The sequence below is a fragment of the Silene latifolia genome, unplaced genomic scaffold, assembly GCF_048544455.1.
Source record: "Silene latifolia isolate original U9 population unplaced genomic scaffold, ASM4854445v1 scaffold_20.1, whole genome shotgun sequence".
NCBI classification, from domain to species: Eukaryota; Viridiplantae; Streptophyta; class Magnoliopsida; order Caryophyllales; family Caryophyllaceae; genus Silene; species Silene latifolia.
The window spans coordinates 9,412,685-9,424,734 of record NW_027413163.1 but is presented as its reverse complement, the minus strand read 5'-3'; the positions used below and the strand labels follow the sequence as shown (position 1 = coordinate 9,424,734).

General features: G+C 38.0%; 2 protein-coding genes across 2 annotated transcripts; both read right to left on the bottom strand.

Annotated features, from left to right (window-relative positions):
- Positions 1-3,082: 3,082 nt before the first annotated feature.
- On the bottom strand, positions 3,083-5,733 carry LOC141638558 (tyrosine aminotransferase-like). Its single transcript, XM_074447967.1, has 7 exons — positions 5,016-5,733; positions 4,586-4,928; positions 4,298-4,516; positions 4,163-4,222; positions 3,883-4,041; positions 3,700-3,793; positions 3,083-3,437 (listed from the first exon to the last, which is right to left on the bottom strand). Exons 1-7 carry the CDS (start codon positions 5,288-5,290, stop codon positions 3,319-3,321), a joined length of 1,269 nt encoding a protein of 422 aa, XP_074304068.1. The 5' UTR covers positions 5,291-5,733; the 3' UTR covers positions 3,083-3,318.
- A 552-nt stretch (positions 5,734-6,285) lies between these two features.
- LOC141638429 (putative E3 ubiquitin-protein ligase RHB1A) lies at positions 6,286-11,137 on the bottom strand. Its single transcript, XM_074447837.1, has 5 exons — positions 10,934-11,137; positions 8,969-9,119; positions 8,112-8,535; positions 7,368-7,477; positions 6,286-6,915 (listed from the first exon to the last, which is right to left on the bottom strand). The coding sequence occupies exons 2-5, from the start codon at positions 9,035-9,037 to the stop codon at positions 6,880-6,882; spliced, it is 639 nt and encodes a 212-aa protein (XP_074303938.1). The 5' UTR covers positions 9,038-9,119; positions 10,934-11,137; the 3' UTR covers positions 6,286-6,879.
- Positions 11,138-12,050: the final 913 nt, after the last annotated feature.

Here is a 12,050-nt window from a genome sequence, read left to right as displayed (position 1 = left end):
GCTGGGAACAGAGGTTGGATTTGATTGAGTTTTCTTACAATAACAGCTATCACACTAGTATTGGCATGGCGCCATTTGAGGCTTTATATGGGAGGAGATGTAGGAGTCCGATTTGTTGGGATGACAGTGCTGAGGCAGTGGTTTTAGGACCAGAGATGGTACATGAGATGGTTGAGCAGATTAAGATGATCAGAGAGAGGATGAGAGCAGCTCAGGATAGGCAAAAGAGTTATGCAGATCTACATCGCCGGGACATAGAGTTCAGGTTGGGGACAAGGTTCTTCTGAAAGTGTCTCATATGCGTGGGGTTATGAGATTTGCGAAGAAAGGCAAGCTAAGTCAGAAGTTCATAGGACCATATGAGATCCTAGACCGGGGTGGAGAGGTTGCTTATCGTTTGGCTTTACCGTCTTCTTTGAATAGGGTACATAACGTGTTTCATGTATCTCAGCTGCGCAAGTATGTGAGTGATCCGTCACATGTGGTAGAGGCAGTGAGCATAGAGCTAGATGAGTCCTTGTCTTAGCTTGAGGTGCCTAAGCAGATTCTGGACCGGAAGGTTAGGAAGACTAGACATGGTGAGACAATCTTGCTTAAGATCCTTTGGTCTAATCATGAGGTTGAGGAAGCTACATGGGAGGTAGAGGAGGCCATGAGAGAGCGTTACCCTTTCCTTTTTGATCAGGTATGTATGGTTACGGGGACGTAACCTTGTTTCTTTTAAGGGGGTAGGAGATGATCGCAAAGAGTTTTCGCACCTTTTTGTGTTGTGTCGGTATAGTTAGTAGTGGTTTGAGTCAGGTTGAGTTTGGTTGGTAGCATGTTTTATGTTGATTTTTGTTTTGGTTGTTGTGTCGGGAGTATGGTGGTATGTCTTTTCTTTGTGTGGTTTGAACTTCGGGGACGAAGTTCTTTTTAAGGAGGGAAGACTATAATACTACGGTTTTATGAGTCTCTGGGTACTCTATCGAGTGGGTCTTACTCTGTTGAGTAAGGGTGTTTTGTTTTTTTTAAAACAGTAGTTTGCCTGTAGGGTACTCGATCGACTAGCATGGGCACTCGATCGAGTAAGTGGCACTCGATTGAGTACGTCAGTTACTCGATCGAGTAGCTCGGTTTACGGGTAATGTTTTGTCGGGTTCTGTTAATAACACGGATTAGTATATAAATCTTTCCGTCATCTTCATAATACACTTTTACAAACCTAACCACATTGAAAAGAGATTCAAGTTACGTTCTTCGCATTCATCTGTGTTATTGACAAATCCCGAAGCTTGAGAGGTCGGATTTCATCGTTCTTTGCATCCTTGTGATCCTTGCGTCGAGGGTAAGATCTACGTACCGATTTTATAGTATTTAGTCAAGTTTGTTTAAACCCTAATTTGGGGGATTGGGGATTTGTGTTAGTTTTTGTATGGTTAGTGATTATGTGATGATGTGTTAGGAGGAGGATTCGTAGAAGAGGCTTTTTGATACAGCTGTTGAGATCGTCTGCGTGTGTTGCATTCCAGGTAGGGTTTCCCTACTCAATATTAGTCACATAATGTGTTGATTGTTGGTTGTGATTGTTGTATAATATCATCAGGTGTTCCTTTTCAACTCCTTCCTTTTCCTAATCATCCCTGGTTTCCTCTCACATATGCATTTCTTCCTTTAAGCTCAAAATGTATCCTAAAACCCAAATGGAAAAATTAAGGCGAGAGAAGCGGTATTTAATCAACACAGGATGTCACTAAGCCTAACGTAAAACTACAGCAAACTGCATATGTTAATAAGATTTGAAATTGAGAGAATTCTCGGGTTTTTTATTTCAAAATAAGCTGCTGAATACAGTTGGGGTAGAGGTCCTTATATAAGCCTCTCCTTTACTATTTTGAATTTTTGATACAGAATAAACCCTAGAGATCTCATCTAAGGGTTAGGATTGTCCATGCATACAAACAAGAGTCTTAAAAATACTACTCCATTCAACTCCACTCTACCTATTTGTGTTTTACACAAATATTAAGAAGGGTGGGGTAGGGTGGAATATATTGTAAATAAATAATGGGATATGATGTAAATAAGTGGGTATGAGACTATGAGTGAAAAATGGTGGAGTTTGATGTAGAAGTAGTGGGGTATGAGTGACAAATATTGTAAATAAGTAATGGGATATGAGGACAAAATGGTCATTTGTCATTCTTTTTAAGGAAATAGGTAGAGTGGAATTGAATGGATGAAAAAGGAAATATGGTAGAGTGGAGTTGAATGGAGGAAGTATATTACAAAGGTTATAAATTAAACTGATGCAAGTTGAAACAAAACAAAAGAGGTCTCGGGTGACAATGACTGTTTGCCTTGCTTTGGGCAGTGTGACTTGGAGTTTGAGGATGAAAGGTTTTAATTGTCCTTTTGGCTTCTTCCCTCGGCTGGTACCTAGAGATGTCAAGGCTTCATCTGTTTGATGGCAAAAACAGCTCCAAAGTACTTTAGCAAAACAATCCTCTTGTCTTCACCATAAAAGGAAATTTGTTTTTTATTTTTCACTTTTTCTGGTTTTGAGATCATTTTCAACTTGATTTCTCTATGGATTGCAACATGATTTGGGTCTGACTCCCTAAGACTTTTTTGGACTTAGTTGACCCAACTTTCAGCTAGCTAGGGTGTTAGCTGGTGATTAGTGGTCAAGTGGTTGTTTTGAGCTCCCAAAGTAGGCTGGTCAATGGCTGTTTTGGCAAGGCTATGGCCTGATGTGGCTTGGTTGTGGCTTGGGTTGCCGGCCTGGTCTATAGCTCCTGCTGCAACCAACTTGCAGATGTTCTGACCAAAGCCTTGCCTCGTCCACAGTTCCATTCTCTGGTCTCCAAGCTTGGTTTTGTTTTCGCTTCGTCCAGCTTGCCGGGGCGTACTAGAAATATTAGTTAAATATTTGATTCTTATCTTTTGTGTTTGCTGTCACTTTTGTAATTTTTGTGCAACTACAATTAGTTATGAAATTATATCTTGTGAGTTGTAAAGATTTAGATTATAAGCAGTAAAGTTTAGCTTAGTTTAGGTATTGTAGCTCTAGTCCAATGCTCATCTCTTTGAATCAGCAATAAAAACACACAAATTCATTCTCCCATCTTATATTTTGAACCATTGATCTCGAGTTTGAAATAGTAACTACTATCGCAACTGCAACTACGTACCAAAGCGGGAACTAATGTTGGTTTACATACTCAAATGTAAATGGCCATAGCCAAAATCCACCGATGCATCTTCCGCAGGACGACATACAACTACAAAGTTGTCAATCACCATACTCCCCTCCCCGCCTTTGTTTGCTCTCTTGCTTCATACTTTTTTCGAATGCCTTTTACAGAAGCCCTCTATCCTTTCAAGACCTTCTTGAAGGACTAATGGTTCAAGAGCGAAGGTAATCCGAAGCCAATTTTTCATTCCTAAGGTCGAACCTGTACAAAAAGGTGACGAATTGTTATGCTAACTGGTTTATTTCGCAAATTTTAAAGTCACTCTAGAATCAATCAAACTATATAACAAAACAAGAACCGAGAAGGCCTCACTAGGGCAGCACAGTAGCGTAGAATCAACAACCGACACCCTTACGCTTCTATAGACGATAGTCTTTGAGGCACTTACTGTAAATTTTTTCAATTAGTCTCAATAAATTAACACTGATAACAATGATTTTACGAAGTATAGATTAGTAGGTACCTGGTAAAATCATTACTTTCTCTTCTTTAGCAATCTTGAGGCAAAATTCAGTGTCATCTTCAATGTCATCCAACAGGGACACATCTAGTTTGACCTGCAAAATATTGTCCATGCTCAAGCAAAGATCATTTCAATTTGATACTCCGCGGAAAGTAAATGAGACTATAATGCTTATTCCCTCACCATTACAAACATAGAACCTTGTGGTTTATGTGGACATGAAATGCAGGGTATCTTCTTCTCTAGCTTCTCATAAATAATATCCGCGTCTTGGCGCAGAATATTGTTAGCATTTGAAAAGAACTCGTCTTTCGTCTTCTCTAATATTTCAGGAAGTGCCCCCTATCATGCTCAAATTCATTAGGTTTCATACCCATTCATCAGTGGCCAGTAAAGAGGAAGCTAATGGAGTAAAATGTGGTCGCACAGGACAATACATGAACACAGGAGTCAGGACACAGACCTGAATGAATGTTGTAGGATTAGACGCAAGGTCCAGAAATGCTTGAATGCGTTCCATTAGCTGACAAAAGGAAGCAAGCAACTTAGGTATTGACGTGAACCACGCTGAAATGACAAAATGCAAAGAAACAGCAACCTCAGAATTCTGCAAGATGCCATTTGGATCAGTTGTGACAAGCCAACCAACACGCCAGCCAGGAACAAGCCACCTCTTTGAGATGGACCCAATTGTAAGAACGGGTGCTTTTAATGCAAACGTTCCCATTCTAACAAATGGAGTGTCGCCGAATGTCATGTGTTCATACACTTCATCAGCAATCACAAGCAGTCCTAGTTTTTCTGCCATTTTTGCCACCTAAACAAAAAATTATTAAACAAAAAGTAATATTTCATGTTGTCGTAAAAATAAGGTAGCAGAAGATACATTTTCCAAGTGTTGATGAGTGTAGACACTTCCACAAGGATTTCCGGGGTTAATTATGACAATAGCCACAGTGTTGTCATCGGCAAGAGCTTCAACTGAGTGAAGATCAACTTCCCATTCCTTTGTTGGAAGAAGATTATAATGGCGGACTTCAACTCCGGAAACAGCAGAACAAGCATCATAGGTTGGATATGTTGGCATTGGTAGGAGGATGTTGGAACCCGGGGGGCTGGAAAGGGAAGAAATTGTTGCGAGAATTGCTTGATTGCAGCCAACAGTGATGCAAACATCACTTTCGGACAATCTGTATGGAAGATCCCTTGAAATATATTCAGCCACAGCCCTGTGAGGAATGTGTAACAGCTAGCTGGTCAGGTCAATACATATATTAGAATAAAAGTTCGAATAGAAAAAAAAAGGGAGTTACTACTTTTTGGCAGAGGGGAAATCGGTGGGATAGCGATAACCATTGAAACGGGTAGAGCGGAGAGCATCAACAATGGCATTGACAGCGGCAACAGGAGGATGAAAGCATTTGAATGGTGAAGGATCGCCATGACCTAATGGAATAACTGACCGATTGTCATCAGGGTTGAGCTGCTTATGCAGCATACCCATTGTTGCTTTTACTGTCATTGCTCTCTTTTCTACTGATTTTATTATACCTTTCTCACATTTTTTGTTAAATTTCCATCTTTTCTCCATTTTTTCACCTTCTTTCTAATCTCTACTCCTATGTCGGTCTCGGACTGTTAGACTGTAACTGTCTAAACTGTACATGAATTGCTTATATTTAGAAATACCCACATGTTCTGTGTCTATTGTTCATATCATCACATGTTTGTATCAAGCGGCTGTGGTGTTTGATGTGAGATGGTACTGTATATATGTATGAAAATGATAGCCGAGAAATTAACTGTACTACCATCCACACATCATTGCTCTCTCTGTCTCACCTCATCTCAATTTTTTCAATTACAAGAGAACCAAAATGTGTCGTACAAGAGATCTTAGCCTAGTGGTTAAGATGGATGGAGGTATAGTGGACAATAGGTCTCAGGGTCGAAGCTCCCCAGCCCCACTCCCGATATTGTACTACCCTTGTGGCTCATTTAGCACCAAATAAGGGTGATTAAAACCTCGAGGTGTTAGTTTGGATGGATTTATACCTTCTTGTAAACAAGAATTTCACCTATTTTTATAGAACAATTTATTTTACTCCTGTTTATTTTTGCACGGATGTCGTACTATAATTTAGGTAAATAAAAGACAATTTACAATAGAAGATTGTAATAAGTTTTTTTTTTTTTTTTTTTTGACAAATAAGATAGTAATAAGGTGATGGTTTAATTTCCTAGAAACTCATTCGTGAACTTTAATGAGAAACGGAATTTCTTTCTAGGAATTTTAGATAGTGGATCCTAGGAAACGGTTTCTCGCTAAATTATTGAGAGAATATTTATGTCTATCACGAAAGGAGTATGTCTATCACGAAAATAAGTACGAAATTAGAGTCATATTAAGCCAGGATTACATATAAACCAGTGTAATATTTAGACTTGGCGACCTTTTTCTTGTATTACATGGAAGGTTTCTTTCCATGACTTGGTTATAACATGTACCAAGTAGTCAGTTATACTCAATGCTTCACCTGTATCTTTTCTCGAACAGCGTATGGTCAAGCAAAGACAAGTTTACACTTTTCTCTTCAAAGCTCAAAACTATGTACGAAAGGCTTAATCGAGTTAAAAAAGGTAGATCAAAGTCGAAAAGGCAACAAAAAATAATAGATCTAAAAGAATGGAAATGATTTTCTCTAAACTAAACCTAAAAAGGAAAATAAACAGGATTGAACAACAAAAGGTGGTCTTTTGTTGATATTGAATATATACAGGGGAAGAATTTTATAAACACTGTAATAATTAAAGAAGAAAAAGGGCCAACTCGATATGGTATGAAAGATCATTCACTTCGGTTCCAGTAATCAAGAGCAAATCCCATTGTGTTCCATCTAATGTCCCATTCTTTTCTCCTTTTAACACATCATCAACTAAAAGTATGTTCGCACATACGACAATCACACATCATCATCATTCCTACCGCGCCAATTTAGAGCTCAAGGAGGACCATTCTTACCCTATCCTCTCTGTTTCAGAATATTTTTAAGGTATGCCACCACAGACCATATAACGACCATATCAGCCATACACTAAGTTGAAACCCAAAACAGGTGATCTAAAATCAAACTAGACATGTCCTACATAAATCCATAATTTACCACAAACCCTACATACTCAAGTTCCCATTAAGGCTTCATCGATCACCACTTCCTGCATTGAAAAACAGAAGAAGATAGAAACTAAGGGTTATAACAGGAGATACCAACATTGTTCATTTGGGCAGTAGTTTCCCGTCCATGAATAAACTTCTTGTTTCTTTGAAAAAAAAAATAAGGAACATAATAAGATGCGGATGAAAATGGAAGTTCAAGAAAAGATAGGGGTTATAAATTATAGTGATTGTTGCCTCAAAAAAATCATAATGATTAAAAATAAAATACAATGCATATATCAACTGGCTTAGTTGGTAAAGTCATGAGATTGAATACCGTCACTGATTAAAAATCGCCCTTGTGGCTCCCTTGAAACCAAAAAAAAAAACAAAACAAAAAAGGAAATAAAAGGAAATATTAAAGGTAAGAAGTTTATTCACGAGCACCACGAAGTGAAAACCGTGAAGTCTATTAACAAACAGAGGAAGTATAAATTATAAAGGCACTAACCTTGTCACACACAGGACAAGTGTTGCTTCTCTCCATCCACTCAAGAAGGCAGCAAAGATGAAAATGATGCTCACATTTAGTAAGAAGCTTTGGGTTCTCTTCTGTGTACTCTGCACATAAAACCAGCCAGAAGATATTCATGACTTGTACAAAAATCCTCGTAGCATTGAGTATATTATCTAGCAGAATTTGAAGAGTGAGACAGTTCTTCGTTACGCACACGCCATGTCACAAGGCGCACTGTTTTTTCAAAAGTAAATATTGTGTGACAGTACCATTTTTGGATTGAAAATAATTGAGTAAATGTAAAGGGTCAATACGAGAATTAAAAGAAAAAACATGGATTTGCACAAAAGTGTGCATCGTTTTATACTCTTATGCACAAGGCGCCCTGAGATGTTCCACCCTTTCTACAACTAAGAGAAGGCTATTGATTGCTTTGTGCCTCTATCCGCTTATATGTGCCATTTAGGACAAAGGCACAAGTATTATGAAAATCATCATTATATAAAAGGTGCAACGAACACATTAATATGAACAACGATGACCAACTTGCCCATCACTTAACACTCAACTCGTTATGTTGGGGATGATGACAGTTAACATGGGACAAGAGAACAACAATTTAAGAGAAAAATAAGGTGTGTCAAGGAAGACATGAGACACCACTACCAATAGCCTGAAAACGCCTACAACTCTACAAGTGCAAATTTTGATGATGACGGAAACTTATTCAGCCATTACCTTCAAGACATACTGGGCAATCCTCTTCTTCTAGGACTGGAACAATTAGCTCAACAGGCTTCTTCAAGTCATCATCAACAACCTTTGATGGGGTGAGCTCCAAAAGTGTTTCTGTTTTGCTATCTGCGTCCTTCAGAGCCTTCTCTAAATTTCCGGAGGGATTGGCGCTGATCAGTCCCTCAACAGAACCAGAATGTTCAATTTCAGATACTGTGCCGCTCTTGGTACTTTGATGGTCTCTAGTTCCAAGTTGTGTTTGAGAATGTCCAAAATCAACATCATATGGAAGAGGTGGAGGAGGTGAAGTATACGTGTCAATATTTGATGTGTCCAGATTAGTGTCCACCAGCAGTCCTCTTGATATGCCAGTGGGTGTCCCGTGGTTAGCTGACAAAGGTTGGCGTTCTTCTGGGGTCCTTGGGCACTGTAAAGTGTTCCAGAGTTGTTCACGCAAGACAAGTAAATATAGTAATCTCTAATGTCATTTTCTCTAGTTAACTTTTCTTCTCCTACGAGATTTCTGTTAGTAACTATCGATTTGGAAAATTTGCACACACACATCAGATAAATCCAATACGTAAAAAATTGCACTCCTAATATAAATTAAATTCACCCTGGAGGGGTAATTTGATTTGGAAAAACACACGCAATTTCATAAGCATGAGATAATATTGAATGAATGACAGAGAGTGGCACCAATCGCCATCTGTGAATAGATTGCCTTGTTTTTAAAATACATTAGAAATACAAAGTAGTCAGGAATCATCAATTTCGCTTACAGCGTTCCAAATGGTATTGCTATTCACCAACAGTGTCAACACTCAACCGTCATTCTGGATTTCAAGAAAAGTACTCACATAGTAGTACGTTGGCGTCCTTTCTGGTTCAGATCTCCTAGAAGAAAAACAACAGCAACAACCTCCCATCTTTTTATTGGGGGGCCGCACACTCCCACCTATCCGTTATCCACCAGAAACAGTTTGCATATGGCACATTGTCACCCGTGTTCTAGATAAAAAAAGATGTCGATATTATCAGAACATATCGATATAAAAAGTTAAAACAACCAATATCATGGTGTAAGGAGAAAAAGAACATATGTGACTATCGATATATGTAGCCAATACTCGAACAGATGCATACAGAGCAATTTTCATGAAAAACGTTAATATATAGTTTGATCGGCTGGCGAAACGTTGCCCTGGAAATACACCTAAAAACTACATAGACTTGGGGGAAGGGGACTTACTTAACAGTGCACAGCACAGGTGAAAAGTGGGTTTCCAGAATACCAATAGCGAGGCACCACACCAACACTTCTATTCTAAATAACGGTATGATCAATATGAAGAGGTTTTTTCTTTTTTTTGATAGGTGGCTAGTCCTCTAACATCAGTGTAAATAACTAAATACAGTAGCATTACAAGCATGCTGCTGCCTACCGTCAACAGACAAAAGCTTTCTCCTCTCCCTCTAGAACACAATATACACAAACTCCATTTCATCATCATCATCTTGCAAGCGAACATTTGAAGTATGGACGAAAAAACAAACAAACGCAAATCTAGAGGTGATAAAATTGGGACTCAGCCTGACAACATGAATTTTATGGCCCATAGACGAACAGGCCTGGGGCGGGTTAGTGGGCTGAACCTTAGTAAATTTTTGAAAAATGCATTGTCGTATTCCTTTCTTAGTGTGTCACGTGGGCCAAGCCGGGAAAACAGCCGACACATGAACAATTCTATTAAAATGAGAGCAAACTTATTCAATTTGCTTTATTCATTCTTGTCTCGCCTCTCTCTTTATTTGCTTCTACATCCTTCTAGCAGTGGTTTCTTACGACAGTCATGTTAACCAGATTACAGGGAACTAACATTTTGTTGTTCTTGATAGATGAACCATCTCAACCAAAACCTTACGGTGATGGTTGAGGTCCAACTATTATATTTATTCCTATAACGCCCCCTCACTCGAATACCCGTTGGGCTTAAGGAATGGTTTTACGACAGTCATGTTAACCAAATTATAGGGAACTAACATTATGGCTCTGATACCACGATAGATGAACCATCTCAACCAAAACCTTAAGGTTTTGGTTGAGGTCCAACTATTATATTTATTCCTATAAGATACCATGATAGATGAACCATCTTAACCAAAACCTCCTTAAGATGATGATTGAGGTCCAACTATTATATTTATTCCTATAAGTTATAGTGCTACAAGTAGGCAAAATCAAAACAAAACGCGGGGGAACATCTATAAGCCATACACTCAAAATCAGAAGCTACATACAAAAAACAGTGGTATAGTATAATTCATAAATTTCATTGTTGGGGGGACGACGGTCCTTGCTAGCACCGATCCGCCACGGACCGTAACCGTAACCGTAACAGTACAACCAACAACACACAAAACAGCCCAAACAAAGGTCAATCTCTTGCAATAAGCTTTGCTTATTGTGAGACGGTCCTATACAAGAATTGGCGATGATCATAACTCTAATCAGTATAGCTCGAACAACAATTAGCTTTCCACAAATAATCAATCGACAAAATTCAAGTAGTAGAAACATATATGATCAACTAAATTAAGCTTAACATGAATTATACTATGCTCTAAAATTCAAATTCAAAATACATAATAAAATCAAGATGATTATGTAAAACCCTAAAACCACTAACATGACATAAAATGTTAATACTCAAGAACACGCGGGATTACTCATCAAATACCTGATAAATACGAAGAAATTAAGGAAAAAGGTAAACAAATAACCGGGACCGGGGAGTAATATCGAAAAAATTAAGGAAGAATACCTCTGATAAATACGAAGAATCAACAAAAATATGAGAGATTTTCAACGCCCTTTTTAATAAATTAAATAGAACTAGAAATGATAATAAAAAATTTATTTAATCGAAAAAACTTGAGCGCTTTTGTTCTAGCTCTTCTACTGCCGGACTTACGGAGTACTTCAGTTAGGAAAGAAGGAGAAGAGGGAATTTTTCTCGATTAAATAAATAAATAGGAAAAAATTGTATTATTATATTTTATTAATATAGATATAGACAAATTTGAAGATAAGAGGTGTGAAGAGCCACGCGTTGAGGAAAATGAAATAATGCACGCTCTTTGGAATTTTCAACAGCTGGGAAGTGGATCGGTCAGTTTTGAAGCTACGTGGAATATTTAGATTATTTTATTTGTGAATAATTGATGCAAAGTAGTGAATCAATCAAATGATGGTCACTTAGGGGTGTTTGGTTGGGAGGTTTGGAATGGAATGGAATGGATTCTAATCATTCTAGTGTTTGGTTGGGGTGTTTTGGAATGGAGTTAGAATCCTGATGGATTCTCATTCCACCCCAACCCCTTGGAATCCCATACCCACCTCCTCCCCATGGATTCAAACCCCATTCCTTCATGTTTATTTTTCTAATGAACCAAACATGTTTTGGAAGGTATGAATTGGAACCCCATACTCCTATGGTTTCTTATTCCAATCCATTCCATTCCTGAGTAGTGAACCAAACGACCCCTAGTCTCTCTTAAATTAAATATATCCGTCGAACAATTAAAATGAGTGAAGTTTTATACTCCATAGTTTTTTAAATGAATTAGAGAAAAGTCTCTTATTCTCTGAGTTTATTATTTTAAGTATAAAATGGATGGATATTTGAGTATTAAAATAAATGGAGGCCCGGTGCACCGAGAAAAAATGAGGCTCCAAATATGAATGCACAAGGGTACTATACTTCGATTTTTGTATTGAATTTAATAGGCTTATCGATTAAGTGTGAAAAACTCAATGTTACCATTGTTGTGATATGGAAAGAGTATTTGGTATTAAGTTAAGAATTCAAGACTAAATTATACGGAGTACACACCTCAATGCAATTATTAATGCATATATTAAATTTTTTTTTCCAAATT